This window comes from Pteropus medius, unplaced genomic scaffold (assembly GCF_902729225.1).
Source record: "Pteropus medius unplaced genomic scaffold, Ma_sr-lr_union100, whole genome shotgun sequence".
Lineage (NCBI taxonomy): Eukaryota > Metazoa > Chordata > Mammalia > Chiroptera > Pteropodidae > Pteropus > Pteropus medius.
In genome coordinates, this window is record NW_024352786.1 from 4,206,222 (window position 1) to 4,228,652 (window position 22,431).

General features: G+C 36.8%; 1 protein-coding gene and 1 pseudogene across 1 annotated transcript in view; one reads left to right on the forward strand and one right to left on the reverse strand.

The window, feature by feature from the left end:
• Positions 1-22,431, forward strand: part of LOC120591213 (rho guanine nucleotide exchange factor 38-like) — a 99,709-nt gene that overhangs the window by 54,425 nt on the left and 22,853 nt on the right. Inside the window, exon 3 of the mRNA XM_039848820.1 lies at positions 6,926-7,113. Coding sequence (XP_039704754.1) covers positions 6,926-7,113 — 188 coding nt within the window. The remainder of the gene's footprint in view (positions 1-6,925; positions 7,114-22,431) is intronic.
• On the reverse strand, positions 13,961-14,076 carry LOC120591279 (uncharacterized; annotated as a pseudogene).

Here is a 22,431-nt window from a genome sequence, read left to right on the forward strand (position 1 = left end):
GCTGCTTTGGGAAATTATTAAACTGAATTCAAGACAATAATGCATCAGACCATAAGGAGTATCTGGTTTATTGTTTATCAAATTGAAGTCTTTTTTTTTCCAACTCTATTCTTATCTTCCAAGTGTGATTTTTCTTGCCTGTACTGAAAACCAACACATTGAACAAAGGCAATAAAAACTATATTGAAAGGAAAAGTCCAATTAACAATCTCTTCATGTTTGTTTCAAAACTGAAGCTCAAGCTGTTGTGCCTAGACAATCTTGGACTAGTAGTTCAGGAAGATTCATTGAGGAACTCTGAAAAGTGGAAGGAATCTTATAAGCATGTAGTTCAATTCTTAAAATGGGCAGTTTACACATAGTGACTGTGGTCTTTTAGGGACTGGCATGTTGGGAATATTAGTTTCCTACTGTTACTGTAACAAATAAACACAAATTTAGTGGTTTAAAATAATACAAATATATTATGTCACAGTTTCTGCAAGTCAGAAGTCCAGAGGGCTTGGCTGGGTCTTTGTTTAGTGTCTCACAGGCTGAAATCAGTGTGGGTAGAATTGTGCTCCTTTTTTGGAGGTTAGAGGGGAAAATCAATTTCTTGCTATTGCAGGTTGTTGGAACTTATTTCTTTGCTGGCTGTCAGCCAAAGGCTATTCTCAGTTTCCAAAGGCTGCCCATGCTGCCCACACCCTCAGCTGCTCCTTGGCTTTCAGCCTCTTTCTCTAACTGCAAAACCCTTGTACACTTCCCCTCTGTGTTTTCTGCTTCCCCCTTCCACTTTTAAAAGCTAATGTAATTAATTAGATTAGGTCTACCTGGATAATTCAGGATCATCTTCCCATCTCTAAATCTGTAACTTTGATCACATCAGCAACATAGTCCTGAGGATTAAAACAGACATCCTTATGGGGCCATTATTCTGCCTTCCACAGTGGACAAGAACCCAGATTATAGAAATCAGAGAAAGCATATCGGTAGTGGAAAGGTAAATCAGGATGACCACAAATGTCCATATATGAGGACCACTGATATCCAGAGATTTTTTTCAAAGCCCATAAGTCTCTCCAGGCAGGAGATTAGCAAAGATCCAGGAGTCAGACAAATGGCTGAGCGGAATAGGCAGGATTGGGTGTAAGCAGAGTGGCCTTAGCCCAATGGCCACTATTAGGCTTCCAGGCACCACCCTCAAACTTATCTATGCATGGAAGAGGAAAGCCTTAGGCACCAGTCTTAATACTGCTAAAGCTATCTCTTGGACTTGACTCTGAGGATGCAAGCAGTAAGCATTTTTCAATTCAATTAAGGAACTATTTAGATTATAGGTCACCAGTAGAATATCTTTTTTAGGTGGTTTTTTTTTTTTTCCATTTCTCCTTGGAGATTGCCTAGTCGTGGTCTGAGTTCATCCCTCATTTCTATGATTTTGCTGAATGTGGTGAGAAATAATCAGTATATATTAACATTTTGATTTTTTCTACCATTTCCCTGAATTATATGACTTTGTATGCAGAAATGTAGATTTACCAAATATTTTACCGTCGGATAATAGTGGTCACCAACTCTCCAGACCACAAAATGACCTCTTGATATCCTTCCTCCCCTACTAGGCCATTTTTGCATTTTAGGTTGCATTACTTACAGCACTTGAATTATAGATACCCAAATTCCTGTCAGACTACTTTCCTAAAAGCAACAGAAAAAATGTGGCTTACCACATACACATTTATGTATCTCATGCAAGAAGTCCAGGAGTAGGGAGGCTCTTTATATCTTTCTACACTGCCATCCATGGTGTATCGGTCTAAATCCCTATGGCTATCACTTCATGGTCCCAGCATGGCTACAGCACCTCCAGAGCTCACCTTCACATTCTGGGCACAAAGAAGAAAGTAAGAACCATGGTGGGTAGAGGATGGAAGAAAGGGACATCCTAGCCCGGTTTTCTATTTTGCAAACTCCTGGAAACCCCTCTCAGAGATTTCTGCTTACATTTCATTGGCTGTAATTGGGCCATAGGCTGAAAAAGAACCACAAGAAATAGGCGTTTTTTAAAAATCTATTCAGGGTTTAATTTATGAAAAACAAATGGGAGAATAGCTATCGGGTAGGCAAATAGCAGTGTCTGACAACTATATACTATTGTAAAGAATGTGTGTGTGTGTGTGTGTGTGTGTGTGTGTGTGTGTGTGTACATATATTTACAAAAAGAGTTCCATGTATGGATAACTTCTGTTTTGTATGTTTGTAGGTGCAGGGAAGTATTTTGGGAAGGTTATACTTGTTTGCTCTAGATGATGAAGTTCAAGAGAAAAGAGAAGGGAGCCCTATTATTTCTGTGCCCATGGAAATAACTAATATTTATGTTGTTTTAAAGGTCCTAAGGAGTTTCGACATACTACTGCCCATTTAATTCAGATTTCATGATAACACTGCAATGGTTTCATTCTTATTTTACAGATGAGGAAGTATAGGCTCTGTGAGGATAACTAACTTGTCCATCACCTTCTCACTGCTGAGAGTGGCAGGCCTGATCTTAAGCCTGACTATCCTTTTCCTAAACCACAGCAACCTCCTTATATATAAACTTCTTTATATGTAAACTCCTTATATATAAACTTCCACATATGCTATTAATAAAATTTGTGGCTAGAATAGTGAGAATTCATCATCATTCTTGGAAAAATGAAATTTAAGGGTGAAAGAAATAGAGAATGGGTAACAGGAGTCAGTTACATGGCACTGCTCTCATACACAGTGGTATATTTTGGTTAAAACAATCTAAATGTGCTTTTAGCCTCAGTTTTACTTTAGTTTTGACAGTCTTTTATTATATGCTAACTAATGAAAAATATTCATTTGTAAAGCTCTATTTCTCCTTCTTTCAAAAATACTTAGTTCTTTTGTTGCTTTATCTAGAAATAAAAATTTATTATAGCAGACTGCTGATTTGGGTGATATAGATTGGTAATAGACATATATTACATATAGTTTTATATTTAAAAACATAGAATAACTAAAAGTTGAAAGTTTTAAAGGTAGAGGGGATCTTATAAAAACAAAACCTGTGCCCACAATGCATTGCAGAGTTTGTTGGTTTAAGAAATTCAAACATAGAAAGTGTTTAGAGACCTGACCATAAAATGATGCAAGTTGAGTCTGTTCCTGCAATAAAACTGAATTAAAAGAACAAACAAAGATATCTTATAAGGTTGCTCAACTCTAAATTCTCTGAGATTTTTCACATCTGAAGAGAGAAGTTTCTAAAGTTGAATACCTTGACTGGCACTTTATTTCAACCACCATTGCCCCCAAATTATAAATGAACAAGTTGTAGAGCAGTACTAGAAAATCTAAGCAAATTTCAATTAATAAAATTTTACGTAGTACATTATAAAATGCAGCAACTGAGAAATCTGTGAAATAAATCATAATAGTAATTGAGTCCTACATGTAGAACTAAAAGGAACCTGAGAATATATTTTGGGAATATTTCTTTTCCAAAGATCAGGGAAGAATCCTTTCTTTTTACCCCCAAATAATTGATAGATTCTTTTAATAAGGCATAAAAGGTTTATAACTTGGAAAAGCAGACATTGGGCAGAACAGTATTTCAACAGTGTCCCTTCTATTTTCAAGGTAATGTTAACTAATAATTAAGTACTATCTGCACTAGTTTATCAGCTCTGTATTAGTGAGTTTTTTTTTTTTCTTTTCTGTGAGCTACTTCATATATCCCAGGAGAAAAGAACCTCCATCGCCTCCCCTCTGCCTTTTGTCTCCCAAATCCCAACCTTTCAGAAGGAGCAGCCAAAAAGAGGCTCATGAGGGTTACACTGTGTATACAGCCTGCTTATTGCGTGTTCCCTCACCAGTGACCTGCCTTCTTCTTATATACAAAATAATTCATAGTAATGACACCTGATTGTAACTTTTCCTTTCAAATTTAGAGCGCTGAGAGGCAGGCTTCTTCTACTTGCCAATAAAAATATTATAAATTAGCAAGCATCCAAAAATGCTTATAATATAGATCAAGAGATGCAGGCTGCAGAAAACCTCATGCATTCATTCTCTCTCCTAGTATAGATTATTTCTCTGGCACTGACTTCGCCCTAGCCTTGTAAAACTGTGTGATCTCAGATAACGTTTGTCAAATCCATCTTTTTTCCTGATGAAGGGAGGATACTAGGTGAATGGTCCAGGAGTGAATTTACCTGCCAGTCAGAATTGTCCAAAGATCAATTCAGTGTGCCTTCCAACTAACACTGGAGTTACTATCACAGCATTCTCCACAGATATTTGATTATTGAGCCACTGCCTTAACTTCTGAATTTAGTGAGCCAGCAGGGAGAGAGGAGAGCTCACTACATTTGGAGTGTCTCTTCACATTCTTGGGTCAGTCCTTTTACGCTGAACCTTTTACATTAATTCCTCTACTATAATGTCTCTCCAGTTTTCTTAGCTTTGTTTCTGGAGTCAGCCAAGAGAATACCTTCTCTTTATTTCCATTTCTATACATTGTGATGCATGCACTTTTTTTTTTCATACAGACTTTTTGTAAGTCCTTTTGTAAAGCTCTCCATTGTCAGGAAATGGTGTCAATATCAAAGATGTCTTACATATCAGTTCCTAAAATCTTCTTAGCTTTAAAAGAAATGAAATTATTTCTGCAACTACAGAGACTTAGACGAAAATTAAGTTTGTGATGACTTCAAGCTTGAAGCAAATTCATTTACACACACACCCATACACTGCCCTGCTATCTATTATTGCTCTGATTTCATCTGTAACATAGTTTGTGGCTTCAAAGTTTTTACATTGCTGTGGAAATCTCATCCTTGAAAATACTTAACTTTTTTATATTATACTTTATATAAAACCCTGGCTACGTGTGAGGCTTCCAATTCATCTCAACATCTCTTTAGCACTGTAATTTTTTAATTAAAATTTTCTGTTCACCAGTTCAAGAATTTTGAGATAACAAGATGTGCATAGTATTGAAGATGAGCAAAAAAAAAAAGTTAAAATTTGTTTAATCCACTACTACCTCACTGCTCATAGATTCTGATTGTGAATTCAAATCACATGCAATTGTTTTCTATTTGATTAAGGTTTACACATTATCCACTGAGAATGAGGAGCAATTAGTTTTAATAATAGAAACAAATAAAATTGGAAAGTGTTCCACTTACTAATTAAAAATCTTCCCCCTCGATTTAAAAGCAAATGTGTCTAAAATACATGCCAAAAAAAAAAAAAAAGGAACTAGAACACTTTGTTACACCATACACAAAAATAAACTCAAAATTCATTACAGACTTAAATGTAAGACCTGAAACCATAAAAGATCTAGAAAAAAACATAGGCAATAAACTCCGACACTTCCAATATTTTTTTTGGATATGCCTCTAGGGCAAAGGCAACAAAAGCAAAAATAAACAAATGGCATTATGTCAAACTAACAAGATTTTGCACCATGAGAGTAACCATCAATAAGATGAAAAGGCAACCTACTAAATGGGAGAAGATATTTGTAAATTATATACCTGATAGGGGTTAAAATCCAAAATATAAAGAATTCATAAAATTCAATATCAAAAATGTAAATAATATGATTAAAAAATGGGCAGAGGACCTAAATAAACATTTCTCCAAAGAAGACATACAGATGTCCCATAGACATATGAAAAGATGCTCAACATCATTAATCATCAGGGAAATGCAAATCAAACCACAAAAAGATATCACCTCACACCTGTAAGAATGGCTATTATTAGGGAGAAGAAAAAAAAAAAAGAATAAGTATTGGCAAGGATGTGAAGAAAAAGGAATTCTCGTGCACTGTTGGTGGGATTGTAAACCGGTATAGCCACTATGGAAAACGGTATGACGATTCCTCAAAAAGTTAAAAATAGAACTACCATATGATCCAGCAATTCCACTTCTGGGTATTCATCCAAAGAAATCCAAAACTCTAATTTGAACAGATATATGCACCCCTATGTTCATTGCAGCATTATTTACAATAGTCAAGCAGTCTTGGTGTTCCTTGATAGATGAATGAATAAAGATGATGTGGTATGTATACACACACAATAAAATATTACTCAGCCATAAAAAAAGAATGAAATCTTGCCATTTGTGACAACGTGGATGGACCTAGAGGGTATTATGTCAAGTGAAATAAATCAGGCAGAGAAAGACAAATACCAGATGATTTCACTTATGTGTGAAATCTAAAAAAAACAAAACAAATGAACAAACAAAACTAAACAGAAACAAACTCAGATACAGAGAACAAACTGATGAATGCTGGATAGGAGAGGGTGGGGAATGGGTGAAAAAGGTGAAGGGGATTAAGAAGTACAAATTGGCCATTATAAAGTAAGTCACAGGGACGTAATGTACACCACAGAGGATACAGTCAATAGTACTGTAATAACTGTATAGTGATAGATGGTTACTAGACTTATGGTGATCATTTTGTAAGGTATATAAATGTCTAATCGCTGTCGTATGACTGAAATCAATATAATGTTTTCTGTTGACTATAATTAAAAAATAAATTTAAATAATTCGAATGTGTCCAGAAGAAGTTCAGAACTATGTTTTTATACATTTTACCTTTAGTTCGAACACTGGGTTTATTAGCCTAATATAGTAGCAATGGGATATTTTAAAGACAAGCCATGACAGTGAAAAACCTTTTAACTGATTTGTCAAAAGTAGTGCATTCTCATGTCCCTCTGTGCTCATAGTTTCATAGGATTCTGACTTTACAGGGAAGGCTCACACATCGTCTCCTAAGAACATACCTCGAAGATACCCTAAGCCTTTTTCTTTGCTAACAATAACCCTGCAGTGACACTTGTAATGAAGGAACAAGACACCTCAGCAGGATGTCTCACGTGTACATGTTTTCACTTAACAGAAAAGATGACTCCACAGGCCGGGTGTTCTGCAGCTGAGACCTTAACTCAGGAGGAGGAGCATCAGATGCAGAGAATGATGGCAAAGCGTTCGAAAATCATCAGGGAGCTGATACAGACCGAGAAGGACTATCTCAATGATCTAGAGCTGTGCATTAGGGAAGTGGTTCAGCCCTTGAGAAATAAACAGGTAAATGCAACTCCGAGCCCCACCCTCCCACTACTGTATCCTAAATGGGATCACCAGCTCCACAAAATCAAAGCACCCAAGTGTATCAGTGGTAGCAGGGGCCGCAGGGAGGGTGGGGTGAGGGGCCTTTTTCCATGGGTTCCTGGGTTTGGGCTGGAAGACGGCATCATCAGACTCAGATTTCCTGTGTCAGCAGAGGTACTCCCAGAGTCCCTCCATTTGGCCAAGGAGACTGTGTTCTAAACTATGGCGGGGGGTGGGGGTGGAATTCCCAGTTTTTGCCACTTAAAATTTCTATTTGTTCTTTCTTGGATTCCTATGGAACTGATAAGAGGTTTTCAGCAGTTTAGGAACAAAGCACTTAATTTGATTCAAAGACGATCAAGATTTCAGAAGAGAAAAAATATGCAAGTTGTTTTCTCCTTATGTTGAGAGCTCAATTAAAGTTATCACTATTTAGCTAATTAAACTTATGACTACTGATGTTGAAGTAAAATTCAGCATAGAAATTAACCTGAATGTAAGGTAAAAATTTTCTCTTTGGTAGGGCTGGCTGCTGACAAAACTTGATATTTATAAATTAATCATTCTCCTTCTTTTTAATCAAGGCCTTTTCAGGAAATTTCTTGTAGGGAATTAGAGTAAAAGTAAAGGATGTTTGATTTATATATTTGTGCACACACACATGCATGTGCATGCACACTCATACATGTGTACATATATGGGTGTTTTCATTCATTCGACACATATTTATGAAGAGATTGGCACAGCTCCCAGCACTGGGGTTACAGGTCAGTACAAAACAAAGTCCTGCTCTTGCTAGATTTACTTTCCAGTGGGGGAAGAAAAGAATAAACAATAAATAAAAAGTAAAAAATAATAACAAACAAATAATAAATAAACAAACAATAAATAAAAATTTAAAAATATTAGATGGTGTTAAGTACAGCAGGGAAGACTAACACAAGAACGAAGGATGGAGCATGCTCACAGAGGGATGGTGTTTCCATTTCAAATAGAGTAGCAAAGGCAGACCTTTCTAATGGGGGACATTTGAGCAGAGAACTGAAGGAGGTGAAAGGTGTTACAGGCAGAGGAGAGAATAAACAAAGACGCCCAAGGAGTGATCGTCTAATCACTAGGGTGGTAAGTGGTCCTCATTCACAATTCAAACAATATACAAAAACATAAGCTAGAAAGTAAAATGATCAGAAATTTCACTACTTAAAGATAATCACCATTCACATGGTTGGGAACATCATTTCAGACATCAAATTGGACACTTACATACAAACACATATATTTTTACATGTATGTGATCAAAACTACACATGCTATTTTGTAGCATACGTGTTTCATTCAGCAGTCTGTTGGATGTATCTTTTCATGACTGTTAACATTTCAAAATGTTTTTCTGTTACTGCTGATGCTAAGACACATTTATGTTTTAGGTCACCTTATCTCCTTAGAATAAATTCCTAGAAGTGGAGTTGCTAGGTCAAAGAATATGCCTATTTAGGATTTTGGTAAAGATTTCCAACTAACAACCAAAAAGTCAGTACTGGTCTAATTTTCATTCCCACTAACGGTGCTTGAAAGGGCTGCATCTCTGCCTCCTCTTTAAAGCTGGGCATTGTTGATATTATAAATAATGAAGACCAGGTCCCTTTCATTCCTTCTGATGAATATCTTTTTATACAGTCATTAGCCATTTCTATTCTTTTAATTCCTAGTCATAATCATGTCTTTTGCACTTTAAAACAATTAGGGTTTATCTTTTTCTTATTGTTTTATAAAATCTCTTTTTTATTAGGAATCTTTTTCCATTCTACATGTTGCAACTTTCTTCATTTGTTTTTTTGCCTTCTAATCTGGTTAAGGTTAAAAAGTTAAAACTTTGTTTAAGGTTTATTCATTCATTTTTGCCATGTTTCGGTGATCAAGTATATCCAACTTTATGGATTCTGGGTTTGGCAACTTAATACATTCCCATGACTATAAAAACATTTCTAGCCGGTTGTTCCAACATCAATTATTAAATCAACCCCTCCCCCCCGCCCAACCAGTACTTACAACATTCAAAAGCAGAGTTTATATTGCTTAATGCAAGACTCTTCTCAGAAATAGTAGAATAAGTCTCTGGCCTACAAATTAGGGAAAACCAGTGTATATATCAAGGTGACCTTTGATATAAAAGTTTGTTTTGTTTTGTTTAACACAATGCATACAGAAAAGTGGCAAAGCAAGCTAGAAATTTCTCCTTCATAGAAAGTCATTTTCAGTTTTACCCCCCTCCTGACATTTTATTAAGTACTTACCATTTGTCAGGTCCAACACTTCATTAGTATTCTCACTTAATCCTCTTCATAGTTCTCGTTAGAAGGTAATTGGCAACTTCCTGAATCTGGAAATTTCCTATTCCGTAAGAGTAGGAATAACATTCAAGGTTATGATAAAAATTTGCTCTCTAGTTTGTTTCATTGTTAAATATATAACAATATTTTTGGTGTGTTTTCTTTCATTTAATATAAACTAGCTGCCGCTGTTGTAACTTCTATTTTGGCATATATTAATGGTAATCAACAAAGTGTTCATTTACAGACCTCTTAAAATAATGATTTTAGATGCACATGGCACCAGACTCTACCACTATCTACCCTCCCTTATGGTGCAGTGCTACCAGTCACTCCTATTTGAAAAATTTAGAACCTACTCCACTGTCTCCACCTTTCTCTCCCTCTCTCTCTTTCTCTCCCCCTCCTCTTCTCTGCCACTCATTCCAGGACCATACCCTACAACTGCCATTATCAATAACTCCACCCCTTAAAAATCAGTATTTCAGATTTGATGTTCTCTAACCCCCTCATCCTGTCTTTCAGCTCATCCTCACTGGTACCGTCTCCAACAATTTCTTGATGATGGCAGGTCTTCCAAGCTTTTGACCCCACCACTACCTTTTCATTGTTCATTAAGCCCACACCTGGTTTAGTTTCCATGGGTCCTTCATTATAATCACTCCTTACAGATGAACTCAATTCCCTTTTCTCTTTCCCTTTCCATTTACTTGCCTGAAAAAAACCTACTCTCGATGAAATTCAGTTTTCTGCCTATTTTACACCTTTACCCATGAAGCTGATTCATGATCATTTTCTGCAAGTGGGGCCCCCAGTAATGTCTCTGAAGGGAGCGGTTCACATCTTTGTCTTTCTTCTCATACCTTAAATACTCCCTCTTTTCTCCTTTCAGCTAATGACCTTTTCTATCATTCCATTGGGAAAATGAGACACAATAAGAAGATACACACACTCCTAATACTAAATCTACTAACATAACTGCATCTCTGTCCATATCATGTAGCTAATGGTTCCTGTTTTTAATTAAAGGTCGCCTCTCTCCTTATGCAGTGGATTCCACCCTCTCAGGCTTACTCAAGGGTGCTATCCCTGCTAATGTTCCTTCTCTGCCCTGCATAATCAATGTTACCCTCCCTATGGGATCATTCTCATCTTCATTATCTGCTGTTTAAAAACGAAAACGAAAACAAAAAGAATTGTCTATATTTTCTATTTCTTTCTCTTTCTTAGTTGAATATAAAACATTTAATATATATAAAAGCATATGGTGACTAAGACATCTTTCGAAATAAGCACCATTTACCAAAAATCTATTCCAGTGATGACTTAATGATCAGTATTAAAAAAAAAAAAACCTAAGTATATAAGAAAATGTCTTCCTTTGACATTTTTGTATCAAATAGAATCCAATTTTTGTATGAAATATAAAAATTAGCCAATTCAGTATAAAAATCTTTTTAATTTAAACCATCTCCTATGAAGGTGAGTTAAACTGGCCTCATCAGGATATAAATGCCATTGCTGAGCTGTACTCTTCTACATGCTAATTTTTGTTTATTTGTGTTTGTTTTTGCTTTTGTTGTTTTTCTTATTTTTTGCTTTCTATTTAATTCTTATAAGCAATTCTCAGAATTGGTGTTTCAGACCATGTAAAACAAAATGTTTCTGTTAGGATGGCATGTAGTTTATTTATTTGGCATGTTTAACTTTTGCTCTCAATGCTTTGAATTACAATTCTCAGAATTCTAACTCATATTTCCTTTGTTATTCTGTTAGAATGGTTTCTAGTTTGTTGGTTTTTCATACTTGGCCCTTCTCTTTGTTTGGTTATCTTCCAGTACTTTCTGTCTCCCTCATTGCGGAATTAGTTTCAGTCTGGTAGTCTATTTGTCCCCTCCACTAGTGTTGTAATAGCGATTATTTTAAGGTTTCTCAGAGTTCTCATGTCAGATCTACTTGTTCTCCCCACTTTTTAATGCTATTAACCTTTGATTAAGTAAATAAATGCTCAGGACCTTGTATGACTCTTACAAACATTTATATGAGTGCTGAGGGAGATAACTGATGCCACCAGTTCATTAACTTTACCACCTTTTTAATGTTCATTAGCTCCTTCATGTATTCACTTTCCTCCTAACTATTTAAATACCATGGTCTTTGCACACAAACCACCTGTCATCAGTTAGTGTCAAAAATTATAAATTAACACATACAGTTTTCATGTAACCATGGGAACAATCTGCAAAGCCCACTTAGCTACACCTGAGACGACATAAGTAAATATTTTACATGTATAGGTGAGGCTGAAAGAGACTTTGGGAAGTCATCTGATCCATGCCTTTTCTCTCTGCATGTCTTTTCTTTTGTTGAAAAGACTATTTTGCTCCATTGTACTGCCTCCATATTTTCTCTCTATGCACCTGATCTATGTCTTTTCACTCCCAGAAGAAACAAGTCAGTTTATGAAAATGAAAATTAGAAGAAGAAAGTTGAAAGCCAAGAAAAGCTCTGAGCTTATCTAAGTGAACCAGTGTACAAATGAATGTCTAGAGTCAGCCCTTGACTGATAACTGTTCTATCACAAACCTTAACCTTAACTTCAAGGCTCTTCTATAAACAAACCTTCACCTAACTGAGAGCAGGGTTGAACTCAGCAGTTATGTCTTCTTTAATAGCAGCATTGTGAGAAGTTTTGCAAGGAAGGTGAAAGTTTTCCACAACATTTAGTGTTGAAACATTTAGTAGGAAAACAGGTTCTAGTTATTTATTATTCAAACAGGGCAATAATAGAGATCCTACGTTTTTGGCAGTAAGTCAAAATAAATAAAAAACAGAGCAATCTAATCTAACAATGAAAAAAGGTTTTATGTGTAAGGAAAGAACCAACAGTTGATTAGAAAGAGTAATTAGAGGAATTTAAATAAACATTTTTATTTTTCTTATATTTTTCTAAGTTCTAAAATTCATATAACACAAAAATACCAAAGATCTCAAGGAGACAATAGTATCTTATAGCTGTCCAATTACCTTTTCTGAGGCAAACACCAGCTTCTTTTTACCCTTCCAAGGATATTCTATTTATAAGCATGTATATGTTTGAATACACACTTGGTAGGTTTTTATTTATATAATAAGAAAATTATGTATATTTATTTTGAATTTGCTCATGTTTGGTCTGTACTTGAAATTATGCATTTTCTGAAAAAAAGGGAGCAAAAATAATCTATAATTTTGTATTGGCAAGAGCTCGATGGGAATTTTTTGTTAAAATTTACATATGCTACATGGCAACAATTTTATATATAAATTTCATTAGAAAAAATATAGACAAAAGAAAATAATCACTAGCTCTATCACTTAGAAATAAGCACTGTAAATATTTTGATTTATTGTCTAAGCATGTACGGGGACAACCAAATATTTTGAGAAGTTGGAACCATACCATACATATCATTATTGATATCTCTTCTCCCTGAAGATTATACTTACATGTTTTATTTTTAACCACAAATAACAAATATTAGTTTAAATGGAAAAACAATTTCTGCTAACTGTAACTGTGATACTGAAAACAAATAACTCAAAAGGAATACTTGGATAGTGGTGTTAGCTAACACACTGGTGGTAACAGTATTGCATTATATAAATCTATCGAATAAAACACCTAGTACACCTTAAATTTACACTGTGTTATATGTCATTATATCTCAATTAAAAATATACATTTGAATTTCTGATTCTGCTTTGCATTGGCTTTTCTGAGCTAATGTATTGACTTTAAAATGTAATGCTCTTGCTGGAAGTTGTTTAAATATTGACACATATATTCCTCAATTCTTTAAAAATACTGATTTTCATCATTAATAAGATCACATCACAATGAAGAATCCCATGATCTATAGGGCCAGGTTAGAACTCTATGTTTTTTGAAATCAAGAACATAATTTTCACCTTTTATATGGAATCTCAGAATATATTACATAATTTAGGCCATTGTTCCTCCATGATAAGGTTAGATACTTGAAAAGTCATAATGTTAAATATGAAAATTAAAATCATACAAGTAATGGTGCTGCCAATCACAAAGTCACTCTGTTAATATATAATTTCTAACTGGCCTCTTTATTAATGCTGACACAAAATATTTCTTTTCACTTACTTTCCCATTTCACCTGGGAAGACATCTGTGTTTTATCATCTCAGAAGTCACAAATTTTGCTGTCAAATTGGATTCAGATTTAGTTGGTTGGGTGTGAAAGTAATATATCAATATTCTAGCCTGCAGAACTTCTATTTACAAGTAGGATTCTCTTATTTTTGCTTGTTCAGAAAGCCTAAGCTAAAAATTAAAGAATTTTTTTAATCCTTGTAATACAGTTTTTAGTGGAAACTCTCTTCCATGTTGTTCCATTTATAAGGACCTCATAAGCTCTATTTTAGGGCAACTTCAGGTTTCTCTATTTATTTATTTATTTATTTTTCATTATTATTTAAGCCTACAGCACCTGGTCTTCCTAGGTGGTCTCCCATCCAAGTACTAACCAGGCCCGACCCTGCTTAGCTTCTGAGATCAGACATCGGGCTTGTTCAAGGTGGCATGGCTGTAGACCATGGATTGTGGCTCCACTGGGCACGAACCCAGGACCTTCTGCGTGTAAAGCAGATGTGCTAACCACTACACTATGGAATCACATCCTAATTTTTATAATATATAGTCTAGATCAAAACCTGCTGGGCTAAATGAAGAGATAAATGAATACATTTTCCAGTTCAGTGCAGGGGTTGGAATGACCAGAAAAAAGAGAGATCTGTTTTAGTTTTATAAGAAAAGTCATTCCTTCAGCCTGGGTAACATGATATTGTGTTCATCACCTCACTTCTCAGAAATGAGATGCATAAACCACTATTATAATTTACTTTTATTTGTGAAAATAAGCAACACAATTTCAGTGGCTGTGATTATTATAATGATACCATAAACCCCTCTGATGAAATGCCAGAGAGATTGGAGCACCTCTACTGAGATGTAGAACGCCATAGCTGTGTGTATCAGTAGAAGCCCAGAAATCTCAGATTCCAAAGAATAAATACCAGGTCAGAAAGGAAGCACATATTGGGGAAACAAGTATTTATTAATAAGAATTTACTTAAGGCACTTTAAATACAGATAAGGTCGATGATTACATGCATTAATTAATTAGTTAATTAATTGTAGGCCATTTGGAGTATATAAAGATACACAAAACTCATTCCTTGCCACCAAAATACTATGAATCCCTAGTTAGAAGTGACAAGATTCATAGCTATGAAAAGATAACTTGTAATGCAAAGCAATAATTATTAGGTGCAGACAGTTAATGTAACTGGAGTTCACAGAAGGGACAGATCACTTTTAGACAGATTAACTAGGCAATATTTCATGAAGAATGTGATATTTCAGTTGAAAATGCAAATTAAAAGATTAAATGTTTGTCAAGTGTCTATTGCATGCAATGTCCTCTGCTGAGTTCTGTGTGGGAATCAAGAAGATTTATGTCATAGTGTTGCTCTAGAAGAGTTTATAATCTGGCCAAGAAAATAACTCATAAACACATAAAAAGCCAAATAACAATCAAAGATATATTTCAAGGCAATGCTAGAAATGATGGTGACAGAAGGCAGTTCATAATTAGTTATGCTAATTAGTTATGCAGCAAACAATTGCTTTAGACATTAGCAGAAGGAGGCACTCAGTTTCCTGACCTGTCAACAGCATTTGATTGAAAAACTTTCTTTTTCTGTCTTCCGGGACTCCACATACCTAGTTTCCCTTCTACTCCAATTGCACCTTCTCAGTCTCTTTCACTGGTTAATCCTTATCTCTAAACATAGAAGTATATCAGGGCTCATTTGGAGACCCTCTTCTCTCTCTTGTCTGCTTTTCCCCGGTTGAGGATTTGACCTGGTTTCAGCCTTTAAATCCTATCTACATACTGGTGGTTGCTAGCTTTACTTCCAGCCTAGACGTTGTCCATGAGGTCTTGACTTTACTTATTATATCCAGTCCCCCACTCAAATCTCCACTTGGTTGTGTAGAAGGCATCTCGATTTTAAAATGTCCAAAACTGAGCTCCTAATTTTCTCTTTAAAATTTGCTCCCCTTGTAGTCTTTGTCACTTCAGTAAATGGCAGCTCCATTCTTCTAGTTGATTGGATAAAAAAAACCCTGGTGTTATCCTTGACTTTTCTCTTTCACTTAAACCCCTATCCGATCTATCAGAAAATTCTACTAGCTCAGCCTTCATAATTGATTCAGAATTAGACCACTGCTCACTTCCTCCATTACTTCTACTCTGATTCAAGAACTCATCAGTAACCACCTAGATTATTACACCTGCCTCATGACCTACTTATCTTCTTCTATCTTTGTCTCAACCGAGCAGACAGAGTGATCCTTACAAAAATATCAGTCAGATCATGTTCCCCTTTTACTTAAAACCCTCCAGAAGCTTCTCATCTCAGTCTTATTAAAAGCTGACATTCTTATGATGACCTTTGAGGTCAAGCATGAGCTGGTCCCTCATTCTCTCTGACCTCACCTGTTTCTGCATTCTGACCTTCTCAGTGTTCCACAAACAAGCACTACTGTTTCAAACTCTTTGCTCTCACTGTTTCCTTTGCCTTGACTCTTCCCCAAGATATCTCCACAGCTTCCTTGCTCCTTCACCTCCTTGAGACCTTTATTCAGTTAAACATTCCTCGACCACCTTGCTCTTACACTGAGTTGTAAGCAAATCCAGGTAAAAAAATTCTAGAGCAAGTCATTTATTTGAGAGACAATCTCCTAGAACAGCAGTAAAGTAATCAGAAAATGAGACTGAGAAGGAAAGAAAGACATAGTGTCCATGCATGAGCAGATACCAACTGGCACTCATATCCCACTGGGAGCCCTAAGGCACTGTACAGAACACACCTCAGAGTTGTCTCACGTGGGAGGTATTCACCCACCAATTGCCATTAGACATGGGTTGAGGGATGCTCCTGGGAGGATTCATTCTTGACACTCGGGAATGCCTTGTGTGCAGACAGACAGGCATCCATGGTCAGAGAATGCCTTTCGATAGAGAATCAAATCTGCTTGCAGCAGAAGGCCTTCCATGCACACAAGAACATTTCGTACCACGGGGGTGTGGCTAAGGCACCCCCAGTGCTGCAGCTTCCCTCAATTCCTATCCCCATTTCCCTATTGGATTTTATCCCTCTAGCGTTTCACCCTAGAGTTACATGCTATATATTTTACTTACCTCATTTACTTGATTCTTTTATGAAACATAAATTTTTGTCTTATTTTTTCACTGTGGTATCCCCAGTCCCTGGCACCTAATTCAGTGTCTGGGACATGAGCAGAAATAACTGTTTATTGGTTGTTTATCAAAGACTTGCCATGAATGAGTGATTTCAGAAGTCCTGGAGAGGGGATGGAGTCTGCCTGAGTAAACACTGAGTAGGCAAAGGCAGGGTCAGTACCCTAGTATGAGAGCCCAAGAGCGGAGAACCACAGTTACCTGAGTAGTAAGTGAGCTGGCATGTGGCAAATGTGAGAACAAACCATTCCTTCTGATTAAAGCAGATGGTTCTTATAAGAATAAAAATACTTGGAGTAAGACAAGGTCTTGGCCAGGCAAAACTGTCAGTCTCAGGAATTTGGGGTTATTTCTATAGGCAACTGGGGGAGTAGTAAATGTTTTAAAGGAGGAAAGTTTGTCGTGTGTTGTAAATCTCATTAAACTTATGTTTTTGGAAAACTGAAAGTATTAGGTAAGCTAATTTGGAGAATAGGAAATGAAGATGAGTTTAGAAGCTTTTTTAGAAGCACAAAATGTGACTGGACAGAGTTTTATGGAGTGACTGAAAGAGATTCACTGAATATTGAGAGTGGTTAAACTATGGGCATCTGAGGTCAGGGCGACAGAGGAGCGAGCTCACAGTGACCCTGAGGTTTGGAGTCTAGAAACAGTTAATACATGGGATGCCCTGACCGGCTCCCTCTCCAGGGCTCACAGTTCTTTCCGTCATTCTGGAAAGACCTGGTGAAATCCAAACTCTACTGAATTTTGAGTCTCTTCTGGAACTCAGGTGACTAAGGACACTGAGCTGGGCACCTTGGGTTCAGCAAAGAGGCAGTTTCTCAAAAGGAAGTGAGAAATTATAAGCGATTTAAAAATGTTGCAGGAACTGGCTCTACTTCCTAAAATCAACACTTATTCTTGTTTACTTTCTTTTTCTGTGTGGTTCTGAGGATTTGGGGTGTGCCATAATGCTGTGAGGAGCATAAACAAACAATAGTATGGAAATCCTGTCTTGCCTCTGGATGAAAACTCTTGCAGGCCCATGATTAGTTTATGAGAAATTACTCAATCGTTTCATAGATCAATGAACGTTTATCATTTGGGTACTGTTTATTTCAGCCTGCAGTTTGGTTTTAACTATTCACTCGGTAGCTATTAATATAGCTAAAATAACAACAATAGCTAAATTTTATTGAGCACTTATGTGCCAGGCACCATTCTAAACAACTTACGTATATTGGTTCATGAAATCCTCATACCAATTTATGAAACAGGTTTAAGTTTCCTATTTAACTAATTTGAAACCCATGGCAAAGAGAGTTTAAGTAGCTTACCTAAAGTCACACAGCTAGATTGTGGCAGAAATGGGATTTAAAATTCTAAAGCCTGTGGATGTAACCACTGTGCTTTGAACCCACGTGAATATGTATCCTGAGAAAGACTGACTTGCCTTTTCTTTTTGGTTATCTTTCTTGCTGTGGTTTTACCAACATGAGTTCTAAGACCTAAGTGTTAGAGAGACAGAGATGAATACAACATACTAGCTGGCCTCAAGAATTTACAGTCAAGTAAGAGATCCCAGCATACAGATGAGTCATTTTACCCTATTGTGACTAAGTTCCATGGTCAAGGTGTATGCTGGTTACTCCAGGAGCAGAGTGCCTAGTTGTGCCTAAGTGGTCATGGAAGGCTTTCTGGAGGAGCTATGTCCTGACAATGTTGAGGGGTCACTCCAATTCAGTTGATCAAAACAGAAAGGTGACCTAGCATAGCAGTTACAGTCTGGAACTTTATGTCCGGCAGCCCTACACCTGATCTTGGATCTGAGACTCACAACTACGTGACTTTGGGCAAATCTTTTAACTTCTTTGAGCTTTGATTTATTCAATGGAAAAAATAGATATAATAGCATGTTGTAAGGAATAAATAGAATAATATATATATAAAGTGTAGCAAAATTTCTGGCACAGAAGTACTCAATAAACAGTAATTGCTGTTATAACCAGTATGCTGAATAAGCATGACTTGTGGTGTAATCAAAAGACAACTTGAATTAGTCTTCCAACAACCCTTCCAAGTACACATGGTAGGGAATCCTGCCCTGCCTCTGGATGAAAACTCTGGTGGCCCATGACTTCTCTCCCACTTACGTAACAGATCTTAAGACAAATACAGTCTTGTCAGAAATTAGAATATCAGTCCCAGAAATTAATTCGAACTCTGACAATGGCATCAAAACCCCGCGTCCCCTGGGTGAGGCCTGCTTCACCAGGAAACATGCGGTGGGAGGAGGGAGTGTGAGTGGCTTCTCCCTGTTTCTTCTCCTGGTGCTGCTCTTCCTTATCCCCAGACTCCAGCTTACCACCAGCTTCTGACCCCTGGGAGGATGGGCAGAAGGTGAGGTAAAGGAGAGAAAGGTCTGCTTGGACCGTTACCGACATAGACTGGCTTTACGTTCTCTGGGCCTTCCAAATGTAGTAATGAGGCTTCCTCGTGGGTGCTTATGCGTGTGTGTGTGTGTGTGTGTGTGTGTGTGTGTGTGTGTGGATTTCCATGACAATGGTGATGGCGGGTGGCTGGGAGAGAGTTCTCTCCTGAAGGTCACTTGATCCAGATTGCATCTCTGTTCCAGTTGGTGGCTTGCAACTCATTCCTCAGCTCCTAGGCATCAGAGTTTATTTCCCTATTCTGTGTGCTTCAGTCCAGAAGGGAGGAGAATCAGAGATGAGCTCACACCAGCTCACTCTCTCACAGGATCCACATCTGGTTTTTGGGAAACATTCGTGTATCCTTTGCCTCCAAACTTGAGGAAGTGCAAGTTGGTCCCAAGTTGGCCACCACTTTCCTAAGGTCTCCTTTAGGTTTCTCAGGCATGAGGTCCACAAAGATGATTTTCAAACAGTACACCAAGATTTGCTTTTTTAAGTTTTGCATATGGCAAACCATCTCATACTCCCTTTGGTTTTTGATATCTAAGAAATTGATGCTCCAAGTAAAATTGAGGCATGAAATGTGTGATTTTAACTTTTTATTGTAGTTTTACTATCATTATTGGATTCCAAAGAAATAGCACGAAGAAAGAAGCATGATATGCAATAGCACGGTGCGTGCCTGAAGTGCCAAGTTGCTGGAGACAAGGCAGGAGGGGTGTTCAGAGGCAAGGCCACAGGAAAGCCCCATGTCAGGAGCACTGACCTTATGCATTCAAGATGGAAAAACTTTGACAGTTTTAAGCAGAGTCATGATTAATCTAGATATGGTAATCAGAGTGCCAAAATAAGAGTGAGAAGGTGTGGGAACACCAATAGTGGAATGACTCCAGAATTTACAACACAGATAGACTTCATGGATATTTGTTTTATGTCATACAATTTAGTTCCTAATTCCTGCTTTACACAGGGCTACCATCACATACCTGTCCACCACACCTTTTTTTCATACTTTTGTCTCTTCTTTTCTTCCTTTGTTTATTATCTCAAGAAAATGTTGTGTTTTTTTATTTTTTTCCAAAAGTATCTCCTAACTTTTCAAAATTATTTTTAGTGAGTCCAGGACTTTCCTAGTTTGGGGTTGTATTATTGAATATTAGAACTTTGCAGTTGTGTTACTAAGTGGAAAAAGAATGAGTAAATGTTGAGTAAGTCATTTCTGATATCAGTAGTTTCTTTCAAACATGGATCTGAAGGAAAGAGATGTTCTGTTGAAAAGGTTAAGAGTTTTGTTTGTTTCGTTGGTTTGGGGCTGGTTAGTTGTTACACTTAATAGATCTGAGTCTGAGTATGCAGGAAGAAGAAAGAATAAATGCACGCATATGTACACACACACACTCACATAGATAGTAAGTACTCAAGGGACCAAAGCACAAAACTGTTTAGCCCACTCATTGTGCTCAGCCAGAAGCCCTTAAATACAATTATTTTTTTGGATGATTTAGGTGCATAAAAAATTCCTGTATTTTTCATTTAATCTTACCGATTGTTCCAAAGAGTTTCCAAATTACTTTCTCTTGTGTTTTGACAATATAACTCAAGTATTTATGTTATACTTTTTTTTAGAATATTTAAAGGATCACAACATTTACTAAATCTTCAGCCCAGAAGGGCTATTCCTAGCAGTACGTTTGTCCTCTGAGCATTTCATATACAATTCTAACTAGAAAAGGAGAGCAAACCTGAAGATCACCACTAACCCCCACCAAGTAACTCTTTCTTTGCCTGTCCCTATGTCAAGGCAGATAAGAGAAGCAAAGGCAGGGACCCTTGGTCAGCTACCTACCTTTCATCCAAGGATATCAATATAAACACTTTACATTTTTTATTAGTCAAACAAAGTTTGGGATTAATTTCCCAATCCTCTTTGTTAGAGACCTCAAGAACTTCTCAAATTTGACCACAGTCTCTGGTCTGGCCTTGACACACCTATGTTGGCTTTGCTCTTCCTCTTGTACATGCTGAGATGTCTATCCCAGAGTCTCAACCTTACTTTCTGTAAACAGATTGACACATCTGATATAGGTCTGTCCTCATTAACGTTTCCTGGCCTGGATCACTTCCAGGCAGTTATCAGGTAACTTGGGCATTTAGCTGCAAAATTAATTAAAAGATTTGCTGTCTAGCAGTGATATTGATTCATCTTGTAGTTTAGAATCTAGTTTCACAGCAGGAACTTTCACACATACAAATCAGTAGTTTTGCGAAACCTGATGAAATAATGGCTAGTTGACCCTGAAAATCTTTGTAATCTAGAAGCCAGCTGAGTAGATGCCATAGTAATTAGATAATTATTCCAGCCCCGCGGTTGCCAGGGCCATCTGCCAACACATTCTCTTTTTCCATTTGCTGCAATTTCTGTTACACAAGCGGTCCCCCTTCTCGGTTGTCGCACTAAAAAATAAAGCAAGACCTGGTTCTTTCCTCTCAGAATATTCTCACTGGGTGCCCACTCCTTACAGTTTTATTAAGATGCATTTTCAAGTTTCTACCATTCTAACCTTACTTGTCACAGTTACTGGGCTTACAAGGCTTCAACTGTAATAATGGAGCAAAGTAGCTTAGGAAACCCATCCAGGCCTCACCATAATGCTGTGGAATCTGCCCTTTCTAGAAGACAGTTCTATTACGGAAATGTATATTCCATTCCACCACGAGGGGATTGCCTTCTAGAAGGGATCGATGCAACTGAGGTTCTGTTAGACTGAGTCAGGCGATGTCTAAGCTGGAGTCCCCTGTATGAATTCTAATACAGGGTCCAGAAGTGAACTCCATGTTGAACCTAGATTATTGCCAAACCACAGCAAATAAAAACATTGCAGTCTTTTCTAGAAACAATTTTTGGAGAAGCATTTGGTTGGTGGCAATCACCATGGCCCTCAAAAATGCAATGCTATCTATTTTCTTCTGTTTTCTACAGTTGTATATATGTCATGTATATATATCTGGAACTTTAAAGTAGTGTGATTTTGATCCTCAAATTAGAAGCCTAAAAATACATTACCAAAATTATGTTAGAAAATTAATATCCAACTGAGAATTTTTAATTAAGTGGTTATTAGAAGAAAAAAATAATGTTTGTAATTGCTGCTATAATTTGCCAACACTGGTTAAAAGTTTTAAGACATATTAACAACTTTAGCTTAG